This window comes from Anopheles coustani, chromosome 2, assembly GCF_943734705.1.
Source record: "Anopheles coustani chromosome 2, idAnoCousDA_361_x.2, whole genome shotgun sequence".
In the NCBI taxonomy this organism is placed as follows: domain Eukaryota; kingdom Metazoa; phylum Arthropoda; class Insecta; order Diptera; family Culicidae; genus Anopheles; species Anopheles coustani.
The window spans coordinates 44,114,596-44,134,185 of NC_071289.1; the positions used below are offsets into that span (position 1 = coordinate 44,114,596).

At 42.2% G+C, this 19,590-nt stretch overlaps 3 protein-coding genes across 4 annotated transcripts; 2 read left to right on the forward strand and 1 right to left on the reverse strand.

Moving 5' to 3' along the window:
* Positions 1-60: 60 nt before the first annotated feature.
* Positions 61-3,118, forward strand: LOC131262893 (transmembrane protein 62-like). 2 transcript variants are annotated; one of them, XM_058264985.1, is made up of 4 exons: positions 61-360; positions 440-1,664; positions 1,734-2,037; positions 2,095-3,118. In XM_058264985.1, exons 1-4 carry the CDS (start codon positions 160-162, stop codon positions 2,372-2,374), a joined length of 2,010 nt encoding a protein of 669 aa, XP_058120968.1. In that variant the 5' UTR covers positions 61-159; the 3' UTR covers positions 2,375-3,118. The 2 variants fall into 2 exon arrangements, with proteins under 2 accessions (XP_058120968.1, XP_058120969.1); XM_058264986.1 differs by having other exon boundaries at positions 1,737-2,037.
* Positions 3,119-4,322: 1,204 nt separating this feature from the next.
* Positions 4,323-6,156, forward strand: LOC131263744 (uncharacterized). The gene is made up of 6 exons (XM_058266001.1): positions 4,323-4,424; positions 4,482-4,654; positions 4,735-4,782; positions 4,859-4,974; positions 5,062-5,429; positions 5,503-6,156. Exons 1-6 carry the CDS (start codon positions 4,367-4,369, stop codon positions 6,060-6,062), a joined length of 1,323 nt encoding a protein of 440 aa, XP_058121984.1. The 5' UTR covers positions 4,323-4,366; the 3' UTR covers positions 6,063-6,156.
* A 921-nt stretch (positions 6,157-7,077) lies between these two features.
* Positions 7,078-16,484, reverse strand: LOC131262190 (protein bicaudal D). Its single transcript, XM_058264138.1, has 9 exons — positions 15,728-16,484; positions 13,777-14,280; positions 13,532-13,689; positions 13,151-13,461; positions 12,093-12,286; positions 11,811-12,022; positions 11,270-11,751; positions 11,012-11,186; positions 7,078-10,942 (listed from the first exon to the last, which is right to left on the reverse strand). Exons 1-9 carry the CDS (start codon positions 15,929-15,931, stop codon positions 10,780-10,782), a joined length of 2,403 nt encoding a protein of 800 aa, XP_058120121.1. The 5' UTR covers positions 15,932-16,484; the 3' UTR covers positions 7,078-10,779.
* Positions 16,485-19,590: the final 3,106 nt, after the last annotated feature.

Sequence of the window (19,590 nt, forward strand, 5' to 3'; positions counted from 1 at the left end):
AGTGTGTTTTTTAATACGATATACCTTCAGGTTGCCGCCAGCGTTGAGAAAAATGAATTCCTGCACCTGAAAATCCATCCACGAGCAGTTTGCTGGCATTGAAGCCGACACGACATTACCGAACAGTTCCTGAAGCGGAACCAGCTGATAACGGGAATCATGCGTTTCACAACGGTAGCTTTCTCGTTAATCGTTTTTATTGTAATATTTTCGATCTTCGTCGCCAATCTGGCCAGCCTGATCGGTATCGATAAGCAGCTGAGCAACCGGCTCGATGCCGCCGTAAGCGATGGCCAAACCCGGGAGCACGAACGATTGCGGTTGGATGATAGTCCGAATCATTTGATGTGGTTTTTGCAGGTTAGTTTTGGTTGAAAGATGGGCTGACGGAAGTACCAGGATACAAAGTGTAACTTTGTCTGTGCATGTTTTATTTTAGATATCGGACATCCACATAAGTATGTACCTTGATCCTGCTCGCGTACCGCAGTTGATCGAATTCTGCAATCGAACGGTGGACATCATTGCGCCTTCGGTAGTGTTGGCCTCCGGGGATCTTACGGACGCCAAAACATCCAACTTACTTGGTTCCAAGCAGCACGAACAGGAATGGCGCTGGTACCACGAAGTACTGCGTGATACGAACGTGCAGAACAAAACGGTTTGGTTGGACATCCGTGGCAATCATGACAATTTCAACGTACCCGCGCTGCAGACCCGCCAGGATTTGTTCACCAACTTTTCGGTACAGGGGCGGCATCATACCCGCTCCTACATGCATCAAATAGTGAAAGGTGGTGAACGGTACACGTTTATCGCCGTGGACGCTTGCCTGGATCCAGGGCCAAAGCGCCCGTTCAACTTTGTCGGCATGCTCTCGATAAATGAAACGCAACATCTTATCAATCTGGCAGAACGGTCACGCCAGCTGGACACGAACTATACGATCTGGTTCGGGCACTACCCCTCGTCATGTATTCTAACGCCCGGTTTGGGCACTGGCGGTATCCGTAACTTGATTGGGCGCTACCAGGAGGCATACGCCTACCTTTCCGGACATTTTCACACCCTCGGCGGTGCTGTACCACGAATGTACACCCTGCAAGATGAAGGATTCCTCGAGCTGGAGCTTGGCGATTGGATGCGCAATCGACGGTATAGGTTGGGAGCGTTCGATCACGGTTACTTTTCGTTCGTCGACGTCCACCACAACCAGTGGCCGGTGGTGCTGGTGACCAATCCGAAGGACGCTCTGTTCAATATCCCCGGCAAGGAAAACTTCGAGTCGGTGCTACATTCGTCCCATATTCGACTGCTGGTGTTTTCGCCCGCGAAGATAACCGAATGTCAGGTCAAAATAGATGCCGGCAGCTGGAAGGACTGCAAACGAACTAGCAGGGAGCTTTTCGTGGTACCGTGGGATCCAAATCAGTACAAACGAGGGTTGCACAAGCTGTTCGTCTACGTACTGGATGATGATGGAAGAAGCCGGGTGATTGAGCAGCAATTTACACTGGATGGAACACGGCTGCGGTTCGATTTTCTTGCTAAATTGGTTCTAATGTACGACACCAACAAAGTATTTCAGACTTTCTTCAGCGTGGCACTCATCATCTATCTTGTTCCATTGTGTGTCTTTCGAATATGGCACACATTAGTTCGGAGTGAGTCATAGGGCGTCATTAAGTATGTTACACGGCATTTTAATATTTTTGTTTTGACCTTACTTACAGGAGGAACTGTCGCCCGACCGAGGTTACGCACATTCTGCTGCGGTAGTTGGATACGGAAAATGTGGATCCTCTCGACGGTAGATCGTCTCATGTTTCCCATAGTCGGCTACTGTCTCTATCTTACCTGTGGGCCATGGTCCATTGGTGAGGTTATCGATGGGCACATGGGTGTAGTGTTCGTTTGGGGGATATTCGTGAACAACGCGTTCCTACCCGGCACCCTAACATATCTGTACGGATTTTTCCAGCTGATGCTGTGTCAGCTTCCCCTAACCATCATATTTGCCAACAACGTTGTTTTACGGTAGGTTGTTTTTACTTTAGCGGTAAGATGTGATTGTACCTTTTTATTTTTCTTTAGCTTCTATCGGCGCGGAGCGGAAAAAAACTACGGATGGATGATAAGCTTGTGGAAAAATTCGGCATTCATTCTAATAATGACGGTCGAAGTGTTGTTGGCAGGAATTTTTTGGAATTCATACGGACTGCTGGCCTTCATTATCACCCCGCTGCGGGCCTGGTCGATCGTGCTCAATGTGGTCCTGTGGTACCAATCGCGCTACATTCCGGATAAGTGCCTCCGTTCTGCAGCTACGGTGTGGTCTTCTTCCGAGCCAAAACTTTCTTCACTGTCTCAGTAAAAACGATGCTTGGAGGCAGAAAGCTGCTCGAAACATAACCGTACAGATTTGTACGCACCGGATAAGTTTTGGTCATCAGTGTATTCGTAATATAGATTTGCCTTTATATGTTCAATGAGGGAGTAATATGCCCTGGAACACGTGCTAGTTTTGTTACACTATACGTACACGTATTTATATTATACACACACCATTCTAGCAGAATGCTACCCTGGTAAATGTTTTGATATTCTCCGCTCTAGTCATCGTTACCCAGATGGTACAATCATTTGTAGTAAATTCTTTGTTATACGACTCATTCAATAACGGAATTGAGAGAAGCTGTCTGTACAATCGTTATGCATAAATGATCGTTCTTAATGCTTTCAAGAACAGAGGCGCAATATTTCAAAATTGCAGAGAATAATCCCATTGAAAAAGTTATTCGACCAAATGCAGAAGTACACTGTGCAAACAAAACGTATTTACCACCGCTGTTGCACCAAAATATTTAAAAAAACCAAAACTAAGGGATTAGAGACTAAAACTAATTAAATAGTAACAAGTAACTAAAAATTATGAGCAAACAGATGTAGCAGAAAATAACCAAAACAAATCAAAACCGAAACATTCTAGATAAAAATGTTTGATATGATGTGTATAAAAGTATTACTTTGTGACTGGTGTGTTTTGTTGACTACTAACTTTACCGTTTCTAAGAGATATTTATTGTATACTCTATACATTGGAATAAATGAATACAATATTCAATATCTAAACGTGTTGGTGTTTTTTTTAACAATTTATTTCCCACGCAAAAATTTTGCCTTCTGAAGCCGATACCATTATAGAAGGTGGACCATAATGCTTATGCAGTCCTCACAAAGAAGGAAAATGGAATGTTATGATCAGGTTTTTACGCCAACCACTAAAACGCCTCATGTTATAAATTAGTAGAAGCTTTAATTGGTGTAAATTATATTTTCATGTCTTATGTACTAAGAAATTACACCACCAACTAGGTTCTTTGCGATTTTAGTAAATTTTACGGTTGTTGTAAATATACTATTCCCAATTTAAAAATCAGGGCTCAAATGGTTACTCACCACTTGAATTTCGTAGTTCGTAAATTTGAGTATAAACATCATGATATGATATTTAGTGTGAGCATCCAACAGTTTAGTTGTACCGAGTCATTCCATCTTTACTCTTGCCCTACGGTAAAGGTACGATAAACTTTTAAACCAACCTGTCGATTCGTTAATCTTATGCTACACAACGTACGCACACACTCACAATATACAATAGTGTACAACATATGAGCAGAATTATTTCATGGTTGTAAAGATGAGGATCATTGCAGTATTACTGATTCTTAAAGGTGCTCATAATCTGATAATGTTTTTTTATTTTAACTAAACTATCAAGACATTTCCTTGATCTTTGTGTCTGAATTTGCTCCTTGAAGAAAAATAATTAATGATAAATTCGATTTAACTACTTTAGGGCCTAAAGCTTTTTTATTTCCAGCTAGTAAGACTTCATCAGAAACATTTTGTAGATGCTTTTCGTAACAATTTAGTGCTTTTCCTTTGTGTAGGCTTGTGATTCCATTGCTCTTTGTTCTAAGCAGCTGTCTCCGCTCCAATTTATGATGATTATACGCATGGCCCTATGACGCAACACCCGGCCAACACGCGTTCACCAGGACTTGCCAGTACCACCGCTCACGTACGCCTCATCGCACAGTATTACCTCACGTGCTGCCGTGTGGTGCATTTATCAGACTCTTTCGCGCACCGTCACAGCCTCCGTGACCCGGTATTATCCAACATCCATCCACAAACGGCTAATTCCAGTAATGTGCTGATTGATGATGCCGTTTAAACTCGACGAAGATGTGCAAACCACTTGCGGTGCGGTGCATCGGTCGCATACTGCACTCAGTTAGAATTTAGCAGTTGGTTGTGGGATTAGTGTCGTGGCAGCCACGGGAAGATAGTGGATCCAAAAATGCGACAAAACGGTTTACTACTGCCACTGTTGGCCATTTTCTCCAGTGTGGCTACCGGTAAGGGAATGAATTTTGCAGTAGAAACCGGATTGTAATCGTTCCCGTATTTCCTAGAGCATCCGCAACCATTCCAGTGCGTATCGCAGATGGAAATCAATAGTACCGAGGCAGCATTAAAAAGTGCTCTCTTTTGTGGAACGAGCTACAACCCACGCTACCGACCGGTAAAATATCAACAGGATCGGCTAGCCATGTACATTGGTGCCGAAGTAATAAACGTGGAACGGGTATGTGGTAACTTTTTTTTGGAGGATCATTAACGGACTCCAACGGACTGAGATGATATTTGTCTCTTTGTTCCGTGCAGGTGAAGCAAGATGATTCTAAAGTGGAAATTACTCTGGAGCTGTTAATGGTACGTACCTTAGGGTAGGTTTAATATCTACCAAATCGAATCTCTGCTTAATGTCTGATAACACACGTTGTAACAGCAATGGTACGATGCATTCCTACACTGGAACAAACGCACGAGCAATAACATCGAGACCATCAACGTTTCCGAGCACGATCTCTGGACGCCGACGTTTGGTGCAAAATCGTTTCATAAGTATGAATAGTGTAGATGCAGCAGGATGTCCTATGGATGTGTAGGATGAAGTGTCCTATACTAACGGTTTCACGGTATTCCTTGCAGATCTCCGCGAGTTCAGAGCACTAAGCAATGTACGCGCGTTAAGTGCCATCTCAGCTACGACGGTGAAGTGATCTATACCGTATTGTGTACCTTCACAGTGGACTGTTACTCTGAAGCACGGTACTGGGCGTTTGAGACAAAGATATGCACACTACGCATATTTTCCGTCGAGTACGACACGAACCAGCTGTCGTTGTTCCACTTCCAAAGGCGTCTGTCCTACCCGAGTTACCCGTTGCTGCCTTACAAGATTACCTCCTTCCAGATGGCGACCGTCAACAGTACCATGAGTCCCGAGTTTCGCATGGATATCGTAATCGAGCGTTTGATCGGGTCGCATTTGATCGTGTTTCTTGCGCTGATCGTGAGTAAGTAGATTGGCCATCATCCAGCACATGACTAAAGTGTATGAACTGAAGTTGATGCACCTTGTTTTTTAAGTTTTCAGTTTACTGAATCTTATCTGTCTCTGGCTGCGGATGGACTCAAACGCTCGATCGGTGACGATCGCTGTGGGAACCGTGATGGAAAGTCTTTATCTAATCATCCTATATTGGTACGGTGCTGTGAAGATGAAACCCGTGTTGACGTTAGCACATCTGCTACTTGGAACATCTCTACTAGGAGCAGTCGCATTCGGATGGACTTATTATGCAAGGGGACAATTACGTAAGAGAATTGCTACTTCCTGTCCACCCGCTGTAGCACACTTCGTTGTTCTGCTGCGAAAAAGTCGGCCACTGGGGGCATTCCTATCGATCGATTATCTGAATCAAAGCGCCAAGCAAGACAAATTGACGAAAGACTGGGAAGATGCACCAGTGGATACGGTAGAAACACAACAACACGACGGCGATGTGCGGACTGATGATCTTCACTCGTCTGCCGATGGCGAAGGCGGTGCATTGGAATGGCAGGAAGTAGTTCAACCGCTCGATCGCGTCCTGTTTTGTGCCATGCTTACGGCCTATCTGTTAATGTTCGGGGTCTATGCACTTTAGAATGGGTGCAAGATGTCAAAATTAGGCTAGTTATTAGGCTATATTATAGGCTAGTCTAACGATCGTGGAACAAACCGCTGCAATAGACACTAAAGAGAGCAACAATCAGATCTGATGTAAAAGATATTTGTCTTTTATTTGTTGCTGCATCAAATATTCCGCAGAAAGAAAAAGATTATTTAATGAATTTTCACCAAAATGACCTAAATAAAATTGACAAAGTGGTTTTGAGCTATTTTGTTTATCTGGTACAAAAACTGATGGGTTTTTGTTTTCATTTATCTACAGCTTTGGTTCAAATTGTTCAAGAATTCTAAAAGTTCCAAAGTAATCTTTAAAAAATATCTAAACAAAAAAAACCACCCATATGTTCAAAAATATATAGATATTTTTGATAATGTTGATTTTTTAAATGATTTAGATGATATTATAATGACCCTTGCTAATTTATCTTCTTCTTCTTGGCGTAACGACCTCTTGGTCATGCCTGCCCGTGAAGGGCTGAGACTTGTTTCCCTATTGTACGTAGATAGTCAGTCCTCTCGTACAGGGGAGGGTTCGGTCTCGGTTGGGATTCGAACCCACGCCGTCGAGATGGTGAGCCCCGGCGCTCACTTATAGAAACCGTATTAAATAGTTTCCAACATAAAAATCCATCAATTTTCATACAAAATGCAAATTGGCATACCCGGGAATACTGGTCACGTTTTATTTTTAATTTCAGAGACTTTGACCTCCTCGATCATTCGTCTCTTTATCCTGGTCATATACATCCGTAGATTTATACATTGGGGTGAAGGTTAAAAATCTTGGAATTTTAAAATAACAACTACGTTTCGGATGGAGCTTCGTCAGGCCAAGACCGCTCAGCGGATGTAGCGTCACTTAAGTAAGCAGTAAATTGTTATAGTAATTGTGTTTTACAGTATAAAAATACTACAAATATCGAAAACAAACATAAGCGTAATAAAAGACACTTCATAACACAAGTTTTCTCCATTTTTACCTTCAGGATTCTAGGTTTAATGATTCTTCCCAACAAAAAATTCAACCAATATCAAAACCATTGCAAATGAATGGAAGCTGGACACAGGACAACTTTATCCATTCCCGTTGACAATATCCATGGCTGATTTTTGTTTCCTCTGATTTTTTCGCACCCAACTGGGCTTGTTGTTGTATCTTTCATTTTGCCTTTTGTGAGGAATAACGAACGAACGATCAAATGTATGTTTAAATTATGCTACACTAGGAGGGAATAAGATTTTTGTTGCTGGTAGTTTACTACCCATCAATTGTCGCTACACTCACTACAGAGTTAGTAATAGGAAACTACTGCTAATTTTTGTCACTGCCAGATACCTTACACCAACATTAACGGGAGGGGAGGGATTCACACTACACACCAAACGTTAGGGTGCTTTAGTTTCGACTCAACTAAGGAACGCGTAACAAAATTGCTACATTATCCTTTGCATTCTGTAGCTCACGTTTTTTTTTTTACTTACTGTCTACTCTATTTTCTCTATTGCAGTGAAAATATATAACGAATGTGCCTTGCTAAACTATTCTCCTGTTTGCTAATGCTAGCTCTATGCCAAAAACACAATTAAGTATGAGTTGCAATCCGGAAGTTTTGGTTTTTAATGCAAGAATAAGGTAGTACTATTGCTTGGTTAACATAAGATTAATGTAATCACTACCCTTCTCTATTTGATATCGGTCGCAGTAAACTTTACGTCTAATTGTTTTTCATTGGGTAAACGATATCATTGCGATAAGAAGCGATAATAAGCTTTTGGTTTATACAACTTAACAAAACACGTGACGATTCACCTTGTTGCATAAGAAGTTGGAAAATATTTCTTGACAATTAATAGAACAAATCGTTAAACCATTTTTCAATTATTGTTTAATGTCGTTAAATTCATAGAAACATAAAACAAACAAAAACGCATTGCACAAATATACGCCCATACGGGAAGAACAATGGCCATGATGGTGCCTATGTCGTGCATCTTGTTTGCTCCAATTGTTACTCCGGTTGAGATCCGTGTACCGAAAAAGTACAAAAATGCTTTCGTCGGAAACAATTCACATGATCGTATAATTAATTTCTACACTCTTTAGAGCCATCTCTTAAATCTTATCATTTCAAAAAGGGACGGTGATTAATTATTATAAGTATTATACTTCATGTAGTTACTTTTTGTTTATCGTGATTTATGGATATTTTGCTTATGTTATGTGTTTTCGGTCGTTTCACATCGCTGCGGGTTTCGTTCTAGTAAAAAGATTCAGTTTCTCGCCTTTTATTATCCCGTTTCGCGTGGGAGATTTTAGTTCACATCTCTTTTCCCACAATCAACTAACTTTCCGATCTCGAATCTTTTGGAATATTCCCAATTTTTTCCTATCCATACAGATATAAGTACAATATCTATTAGAATTGTATTCCTGTTCTTAAAGTGGGTACCACTTTACCATTGTTTTGATAATAAATATATGGCTCGGTAGACTTTCATATTCTTGTTTCTTAAATTTCGCATAATTTCACCTGCATTCCAGAGATTCACAATCCAATTTCTCTTCTCCGCTACGTTCTCCTCGTGATTCTTTCTTCGGTCCGTCCCCCCGTTTATCTCATTGGTTCCAATTTGGCATCCCTCAATCAGTTTCATCTAGATAGATCACCAAAACAAGGACTACGCTAAATTCCCATTGTAGAGTATTCATTTTTGTCATAATAATAATCTTTATTTCTCGTAATAACGCTTATATCTTCTTCCTCGCAAAAATATTGGCAAACGGATTGAATAACGGATATAACACTCTAATAGTTAATTTTGGACGATTAGACGATTTGTTCAAGACGAAGTCCATCCAGTTGCGGGTTAACACTGTCGCTTTCCGCGACATTATTACCTGACAACCTAATGCACGTGTTTTCTCATTTTGGGGTCTCTTGTTTTATTTTTTCTTGGAAAGATCTTGATCGATTTGAATCCCTTTGCGATGTTATATCCCATATTTACGATTTCTGATAGTATTTTATTTGCTATATCGGTCGAATATGTATCATATTTATAAACGATAGCAAATACCAACTTACAAAACCTAGAATGGACTTTATTGGACAGATAGTTTATTACTTGCCGTGTCGTTGATGTCATATTTGTGTGGCTTATCGGGTGGTATCATATCGAATGCAATTGCTATCGGTTCCTACATCGTCTGATGACTTGATTTATGACTTTCTTTTTTAACAACCAAAGGAAGACCTACGGGACGCGCTAAGACGGACAGCCTTCAGGGGAAAAAATAAATAAAGAGAATATACCTCTGTGTGCTATACCTTTGAATTTGAAATTGAAAACTATCATGGAGCGCTATCGGTTAGATGCGGGTTAGCTTTGTATGCTATGGTGTCGCTTGACCATGTTTCCCCTTATGTTCAATAATGATTGATGAACGTGGCAGAACGTCGTTGTTCATAACCTCCCACGGAAGACACTAAACACAAACCGCAACTAGCCGTTCTGGCGGAGATCATCTCTGGATGATCGGCTTTGTGCTTTTGCAAACTACGCTGAACGGAAACAAAATACGGTTAGTGTGCCTTGGCACATATTTGTTTCCTTTGCTACCACCCCAACCCCAAACCGATACGACAACACTCTCGGGCGGTCGTACATCTGCTCACCCATCAGCGTCGTATGCAAACGGGAGGGGGCTCTGGAGGGAAAAAGGTTGGTCCAGAATTTTAACTTTTGCATTGCAATCACCGTAGAGAACTAAAGGATCCCTGCTTGTTAGTAACGTCACATGATCGTTTCCATCAGTCCATGCGTGCTGAATTGGCACGCGCATATAATCTGACGGAATGCAGGGTGCATTCATAAATAAACTCTATCTAGTCATATAGAAATAATAAATCCTCGTGTCTACCCTGTCGTTTGTTAGTGTAACTATTGATTTTTTTTAGACCACAACCCACCGACAGAACGGTATGAAATTCACATGTTTTTTTTATTATTAAATAATTCCATTATTCTACTCACGAACAAAACGTGCCTAAAATTTGCGTCGTCTCCTGATCAGTCGATCCCTTGCTGCCATCATCGTAGCTGCCACACTCGGTGCGAATAAATATTATATCTTTCAATTCAGCCATTTCGTCCTATTGCATACATAAAGAATACACTCTTTACAGAACGGCTTCGAACGCCGCGTCTACCCCCACCGATCATTACGTTTTATAACGAGTTGTATACTGCAACTAACTCTATGCTCGTTCGTTTCTCTTATGGATGGAAATATTTTTCTAGTGATTTTTTGTTTGTTTCTTCAATTTTGTGTGACGCAACGGTTTAATTTAGATTTTTTCTCATGCTGTTTTTAAAAACTTGCAAAACACACATCCATGCACAGTGGATGCGTTCTTTTGCGAGATATTGCAGCGGATTGAAGACTAATCGACCCAATACGGCACACCACAATGTTATGCCAAAATGGGCACAGGTAATGTGGCGCTACGAAATAACACAACCAATACATAACCAGGAGATCTCGATGAAACGTGCACTTATTCTCTTTACCATGGATCATTTTTGGTTGTGATTTTCCCTCCCCTTCTACATGCCGTTCTCTTTTCCGCTTACAGTTTTAGGAGCGTATAGAGGAATGCCAGTATTTTACGCTGCACGCTCACCTTATGTTAGAAGAATGCCTGGTTCGAGTTGTTACTATTGCTGTTGCTGTTGTTCGGGTTCTGGAGACTGTTTCTGGCCGGTTGTCCGCGTGAGAATGCAGATTTGCCTCCACCACCACCGCCTCCGCCGCGCTGCGAAACCGCCGGCCGGCGAACGTGACGCAACTCACTGGGAGAAAATAAAAACAATTGCAAGTTGGATTCATGCGACGAGGAAAAAGCAAAACTATTTTCTTACCGATCCATTTCCAGTTCCTCCAACTTCTGCGTAAGGCTGAGTTTCTGTTGCACGGCCAACCGCAGCAGCTGGTTCAGCGTTTTCTTCTCTTCTTCGGCAGCCGACAGCTGGTGAGTCAATTCGTCCACCTGAGTGACATATTCCTCACAGCGTGCGGCAAACATTGCCCGAAGACCTGGTAAGTAAAGAAGAGACACAATCGAAATCAAAACCGATGTTTCTCGAAACGTGTCACCTTGCAAGTTCTGGAGAACTTACTGGAGAAGGTGGCCGCATCTTCCTTCAGAATGCGTAGCTCGTTGCGCAGCTTCGACATCGTATCGCTGACGACTAGCTTCTCGTTTTCGTACTTCGACTTCAGGTTGGTCAGCGCAACCTCGGCAGTGTTCTTGTTGGACTTGAGCACCGTGCGCAGGGTGGCAATCTGTTCCCGCTTGGTCGATAGCAGGCTGCGAAGCTTAATGATCTGCTCATGCAAATCGGCGATCTCTTCCTTCGCCTCCTTGCCCTCGCCCGACGACGAACCGGACGAATCCGTGACCACTTTATCCTTGTTCAGCTCGATCGTATGCTCAACGGCGGTCTTGAGGTACCGAATCTGATCGCTCACAGTATCCACGTACTTGCGGATCTCTACTGCATCGCTCAGTGCCTGCAGGTCTTCGAAGACATGCGGTTTGGAGGTGAGAATGTCCGATTTCAGTTGGGACTGAATCGCCGTCAGTGAGTCGTTCTCGAAGCTACAAAAAACACATAATTAGCGTGCAAATTAAATATAATTGTAATATATCTACCGCACCTCAAATCATCGTTCTTATGATCCAGCAGGACGCGGTTAGGTGTTTCGCCGTTGACTGTGCACACTAGATGATACAGCTGCGCCAGATCGTCACTTAATGCAACAAGGTTACTGCGAGTGGTGTTCAAGCTCTGGCCAGCAGTTTGTGAGAGCGCCGTCAGCACCTGAATGTCACTGTGTAGATCGAGTGATTTCTGTTCCACCGACAACAACTGAAACGAAAAAAGGAAGCACTTGTTTGGAGATTCCTTTTTACAGCACACCAAATTATGCATACGCTACCTTGTTCTTCAAGTTTGTAATCTCGTTACGTAGCACTGCCATGGCATCCGAGCAGTTAAGTCCCTTTTGCAATTCCGCCAAATCAGATTTGAGTGTGTCAATCTCCTTGGAGCTCAGTGTGAACCAATTCGAGTACTGCATGATTGCTTCGTTTAGTTTCTCATTAACATCCTTGTCCTTGGTAGGAGTGACGGCTGCGAGATGAATTATGAAAATGTTTAATAGGATTTATTTTACATCCACAAATAGAAATAATATAATTAGAATGTAATATTGTTATCACTCTAGTCACTAGTGTTGTGAAAATTCGTTCTGTTTGAGCAGCGGGGCGAACATATTAATCAAGGAACCGAAGTTTTGACGCGATATATATGTAAATTAACAGTTCGACGATTCGATCTGATGAATTCAATCGAAGTCCGTGCTAAGGCTATCTGACTTGTTTTGGCAAAATGAGCTACCTCATTCACCACCCATTGTGCGGTACTTCCTGTATTTAAAGAATTCATCTTTTGGCTTTCTGTCTAGATTAGGAATTTTGGTTTTCATGCCCTATAAATGCATGTAAAAACGCAAACAACCGATCTAGTAGTTCATCCGATCGCGCTATAATCGATTATGAATTGAAATAATGTGATTATTTAGCGTAGTTTTGTATATTCAATAAACAACAGTAAAATAATAACCGTAGCATCGTAAAAATGCTTTATCTTTTAACCAATTTTGCTTGCGAGCCAGAGGTCCCTAAGCTCACGGGCTGATATTTTGACCGACTTAAACGCAGTAGTTCACAGTTGGTAGCGGTTGTTGCATCAATGGGTCAATTATAACATGATCGCTGCATTGCTAAGTGCAGGCTCATAAGGCTAAGGTAATAAAATTGTCAGCCTATAATCCGAATCCTGAATTTGTCTTGTTTTTAGACTTGGTCTTTAATTTGTAAAAATTCCTACGTCCGTTAGAAAACAAATCATATTTATATCATAAACTTTACTATTGAATGGAAAATAATTCTTTGAAAAACAACACAAAAAGTATGTAATTAGTGTGATGCTTACCGGTGATGTTTTCTTCGATCTGAATCTGCTTTTTCAGCGTGTGAAGTGCATCAACGTGCGCCGCAAGTAGCATCAGCTTGGCCATAAAGTTTTGCAAATCGTTCTGACTCTTGTCAAGGTTTTGTTGGGCGTCGCGCAGGTTAGCGGTCAGGCAGAGTTTTTCGTTTTCCATCGTTTCGAGTTGTTTCTCGAGTTTCTTCAGTTCGTTGAGGTGAATTTCCGAGAACAGGTCAACCTTTGTGCCGTCGGGCGACTTCAAGTCCGCTGTTTCTGCTTCCAGGGTGGCTTCTAATCGTTTCAGTGTTGAATCTCTGTACGAACAAAACGACATGTAAAAAGAAGTTAACGTATATCTGGATATGCTTGCTCCTAAGCACTAACCTCAACGCGGGTATTTCTTCTTCACAATCGCTGCTGTTCAGGGCACTTTCCTCCATGCCGCGTATACTATATGCCAGATTACTGATATTGTACATTGATTCACGGTTGATATGTGTATCAAGCTCTTTCTTCAAAGCGTATTTATTTTCACGTTCAACCTAGGGAAAGGAAGTACATGAATGTGTGTTAGTCATACATTTTGATAACAATAAAACCGAGCTTTTATCCTTTGCCGTAACGCTTACTTGCAATGCAGTCAAGGCATCTTCCATCTGTTTTTCGGCAATTTTCTTTAGACTAGCCAGCTCTTCCACCTGCGAGTTCAATAGCTCGATTTCCTCCGTAAGTCTACGGATTTCGTGCTTTGCACCTTCAAATTCGACCTGTGAGCTTCGCAAACTGGACACCTGCTTCTGGAGGGAAATATTCTCTTCCTCGAGCTCCGAGTAGTCGGCCAGCATACGGGCCTCACGATATTTCATATCCTTCAGCTCAGCTTTCAGGCGCGCCCGCTCTGCTTCCGTGCCGGATTTGTCGCGGCCAATTTCGGCATTTTCCTGCAGCATACGATCCCGCTCGCTTGTCACCCGATCGAGCTCGTGGCGTAGCTGTTTGGTTTCATTCTCCAGCTCTACGATGTGCATGTTGAGCGACGTTTCCATCGCGGCCGATTCGTTGAGCAAAGCATCTTCCTGTTCGATGCCGGATTTGGTGGTGACTTGTTGAGTTTTTTGGAACTTTTGTAGCGCCTGTAATTATGAATAGCAAATGGATTTTATAGGTAAATTTTGTGATGATTATAAAAAATAGTTGTGTCAATCAAATGGTAGACGTGAATGTATGAAATGATCAGATTCAAGGATCTCCCCAAAAGGCAGAACTGTATCTATGCAACAAGTTCACCCTGCACTATAGGCAAAGCTTAAATGATTAATTTCAATGCAAATCATTTCTCCGGTTGTCACTCGTTCCACACCTTCCCGATCGATAACGAACAGAACGATGGACCATTACCGCTAATGATGTAAACATATTTCCCCGATTAAAATGCGGCGCGTCATCGTTTCCGTTTTGAAACTACTAGCCCAGCATGTGACCTTCACAACCATCGGTCGCGGTACCTCACCCTTTCAGCCGCTGCCATTGAGAGCCCAGACGAGGGCCGGCAGCATTTGCAATCGAATTTGGTGGCGGCACCGTGTAGTAAAACCCAGTAAAGCCCCGGAGAAAATGGAAAATGGGTGGAAAGAGGAGAAAAATGGAACTATTCAACCACAACACGTTATCATGTTGCCTACATGTTTTCGTTCCATCTCCTTGCTTCGTTTTCCCCGAGGCCCCTAGGCGTGGAAGGATAGGTTAGCCCACTACACTCTCTAGCAGGGAAAATTCGAGGATGTAGTGCACTACTGAAAGCAGAGGCGATGCCGATTGACGACTTCGACGACGACGACGACAACGATGATTGGCCACGATTTAAATGGAGAAAAACTGCCAAGCCAGCGGGATGGCGGTGAAAAGAAGGAATGATACAATTATTGGCACAACTATATCTGTTCACAGTTATGAAACTGACCATTAGAGGGGGAAATGTGAATTGAACCACAGAAGGCACTTATCGCCTAATTGGAAAGTATTCGAGTATGATCCTGCCTGCCATTAGGTGAATTGAGAGCAAAAGAATATTTCCCGAATGGATGCGAGATCATTTAGGTTTGTAAATGTAGAGAGTACATAATTTAAAAATAAAAACTAGTAATGATTTTCCTTCGTGTGCGAAAAGGTGGAAGATGTTAGGAAAAAAGTGCAATATATATAGTTTTCCAAATTCAATCGCCCCCCCAAATGAAACAGCGACGATCGCCTGCTGTAACAATAACAGAAAGCAAACGCAGCAAACCCAGCTGCCCCTCAAAACGACACGAAAGAAAATTTCACTCGTTTCCCCGCTTTGCTTTCGGGATGTGAAATGAAACGAGACGAAACGAGACCAAATTGTGCGATGAATCCGTGGATGGTTATAATTGTGGATAGCATTGCGTGGCAATAGCTTTTTTCTCGCCTCGTCTTTAGTGCACTTTGAACGTGTGGTATATATACACCTGTTTGCGTTTTCTAACACCCCCTTCTACTTGTCCCTCATTCACACCCCCTGATATTTGGGTGACATTTTTCCGTTTCGTGTCTCCAACTCACCTCTTGTGTAATGTCCAGCTCATGTTTTGTATTCTCGTACATCGATTCCAACTCTTCACATTTGACCTGCAGATTTTGCTTTTCCTCCAGCAACACCAGGCCATACTTTGCCGATTGGATATTTTCGCTGCTAGCCTGGTCCAGCTCGCGCGTCAGTCGTTCGATCTCGGACCGCAGACCTTCCAGTTCCTGCGATGAAGCCATTTTTGCGTTTCCTGAGCCCCCGGTCGTATGGGAAAAATGAAATTAGCGCAGACTGGTGGTTCTAGAGTGGAGCAAACACTGGGGAAAATTCCGAAAGTTACGCAAAGGAATGCACCTCCGCCGATGCTGCGGAATGCCTGAGCTTATGCGTCCGTATGATAAAAACAATTCGTTCTAACCACTACACTTTCCTAAAAAACACTTCTTCTGTCCCTATCATTTGCTGGGACGTGAGGTGCGCCGCTGCTGGGACATTTGCCGTTTCTCTGTCTTTTCACTTTACGCATCGAATACCGTGATCATCGGTCCATGTAGAAAAAAAAAACTGAGCAAGTTTGGAAGAAAAAGAAACACAGCACTCCAGAACAGTGTTCGGTTAAAACTGGACTACACGGGTTAATTGAAAACTGTCTTTTGCAATCCTGTCCACGGTAAGGATCGCCAGCATCTCTTGGTCTGGAAATCGGTGGCCACCGCTGCCCTGCGTACGGTGTGGACGAAATTCGAATATTTACTGCTTAGTGCCAGCGAGTTTTCTTATGAGCTCGTGACATCATTAAATTTCGACGGGCACCAACATGACAGCTGTCATTTACTAGGTGCTTAGCAAGATTACTAAAACCAAAATCATTCAAAAGACAGGTCGGGTTAAAGCTATTTTTTGCTCCGCCATTGTTGTGACAGTTGGTTGAAAAAGTGCATACAAAAATTTCTAGCATACTTGTGGGAGATCTCCGCCAAAATTTTCGCGAAATAGGTAATTGTTAATTCTAGATCATAGTATCGATGGTTTCACGGATAGAAACTGCTCTTCTGGGTGAAGTCATCGGATATGGATCCTTTTGTTCGCCGTGATTGCCGAAATTAAGTGTATTGGTTTGTCTTATACGCAGCCTTCCTCCAGAACATATTTCGAACGCCTCAATTCCTTGTTCTGTTGATGAAACATACCAAATTTGCAGTTTAACCAAGATTACTAGAACTAGATGTTGGGTCACACAGCTTTTCATGTCTCTTTACCTTGTTGGTACTGATGACCAAAAAGAACCAATTTTGAGGTTAGAATTGCCGGGTGTTGTAGATACACAGATAGGTGTTTGCCTTACCGAGGAGCCACACGTCAGCGAACGAACGCGTATACCGAATTTTTTGGCCCGAGCTTTTTGCGGCATCCGGTGTATACCATATTTATAACCGCGTGACTACATTAGGCGTACCATACTAAAAACTTGGTACGGTCGAGCTCCAGCGTACCATACCAAATGCAACCCAGCACTTCTGGGTTGGCTGACGATGGTGTGCTCGAAAGAGCTCGATGAAGTGCTCGACTTTTCATATTGGTAAGAACTTGTCGAGCAATTATCAGTTAATTTGTGAAGAGCATCTCCAAAAAGTTAATTGATAGAAAATAATAGTAAAAATAATAATATCTTATTGTTTTTATTTGCCTGTAATTACTATCTGTAACCGTAAACTGCTGGATTCAGTTTGAATACATAAGGTGAGCAGGACAAAGCATAGAGTTGGAGTGAGAGGTTTCGCGACTACACTTGCATCGCTCGATTCTGACAGAAATGTCGGTTTTTGACACTAGGAGCGTTTTTTGGTATGGTACGCCTAATGTAGTCACGCGGTAACAGTTGGTCGGTTTTTTTACCCGTACATGAAAGGGGAACCATGGTCAAAAAATTCGCTCGACTTTTTCTGTGCGCTAGCGAACGTTCGCTCGAATTCTGAGCGCAGCTTCAACGCCGAACGTGAACCGAAGGAAGGAAAGAGACAACTGTCATTAAAGCGAGAGGCAGTGCTGACACACGGAAAGCTCCAGCCGCTCGAAAAAACGTTCGTTCGGTGTAAAAAGCTTCACGTGTGGCACCTCGGTTAAAGTTCCAATAAAATAGTTTTTCTGATACAGGAATCATATGGTTGGTAGTAGTCGATCAGTATAAATGTGTTTTACATCCTGGTTTAGCTGTTTTTTGTCACAGAATTGTGTTCAAACGTTCATTACGAATGTTTGTTTTGGGTATCATAAATTCCAAGATGGCGGCATGTATACCTTTGGTAGGAACGTGCAGCAAGGTTCTCCGTGGGTACTTTCCTACCAAAGGTGTGCATGCCTACCAAAAAAACGCCTTTCAAGTGTATTTTTGGTAGGCTTTTTTGGCATTTGTGGCTTCGATTACCAAAATTTGTTTTCTTTTTAATGAAATCGAAGCAACTTGTTCGGGAGCGCGAGGTAATAATAACGCTTTCACGGCTGTCGACCCACTTGGATCGACCGACTTGGGGTGGTTAACCGGGGCCGGGTTAACTCGCACCAGACAGTAAGTACATGTGTAAGAACCCACAGCAGAGAGTTCTTACTGATGATGATTTTTCCGCGCTTTTCACACATTTCAGTGTCTCGACAAAGAGGATGAAGCGGCTTCAAGTGAACATCAACGCGTTCTACGTGTTTTCACTGGCCATGACAAAGTGGTGCTGCACATCGTAAATCGAAGGAGCCTGATCCATGGTCGCTGTTTGCCAGCACGAACCAGAGGAGGAGTCGGACCATTTCGGGATGTTTCGCCTGATCGCCTTCCGAACCGGACGATAATTTATTATTACTAGGTATAACGGCCCGGTTACACGGGCCCATGTTGATGAAAGAATTAGCATTAGACTCTAGTAAAATTGTGGTAAATTGAGTTTCTCAAAGCTTCAGCCCAGTTAGCAGATTGAACCTGTATCAAACTGTGAGATGCCAAATTCAAATTCCCAGTTATTTTGATATGATAATGGCTCACTGGCTGCCGTATGGCTTTCTCATGGCTGAATGGTAATGAAAAACTTATCGGACCAAACAGAAGAATTGTTGATTACTGAAGACTTTACCTCAGGAATGTGTTTTACATTGTCCGGATAGAATAATTTCCTGATTATCATAATGCCAAATTCAGCCAAAGAATTTCCTGATTTTCTCCTGTGATTTTCTGAATCCCGTTGATAATAAAATGGTCAAGCCATAGGGACTGAATGGCTGAAGCTGTGCAATTGTGCTCTTCTCACCATCTTAATTTAAAAACCGTTAAATTTAAAAATACAATGCAATAGGTATAGTCTTCGGTGAGTTACCATACAAAGTTGAGGTTTTGCACCATTTTAAGTGCATCACCTTGTTCAAGTAAGGACATCAGCCGGAAAATATCACACATATCAATCATTTCAAACACTACTTTTTTCGAGTGCTCGTTTTATGAATTTTGCTATCAAAGTATCCTTTCGTTTTCTCAAGCGAGCTGATTGCCATGGTGATCAAAGTACAGAGAAACGTAGACGATAGGCTCTGTAAGCAGACAGCCGTAGACTTTGAAAGTTAATGCTTAAGGTTCCGCAAAATTGGCTGTGGATTGTTTAGGAAATTTTCTAATTGTGTTTTTTAGAGGCGCGTGTGTGTTTTCGTGTGATAGACGGTTCAGAAATTTGTGTTTTGGGAACTGACCTGTAGTGCGTTTTTGTAAGAAATTTTTTGTGATTGAGTTTTTGTTTCGGTGATAGTGTTTTGTGTCGAAAACTGTGATATATGTGCTTGTCTTTAATTGTTTTTTATATTTTTTGTGTTTGAACCTTTCGAAGAATTGTTCGTGCATTTCCGGTATTAGAAAATACACAGC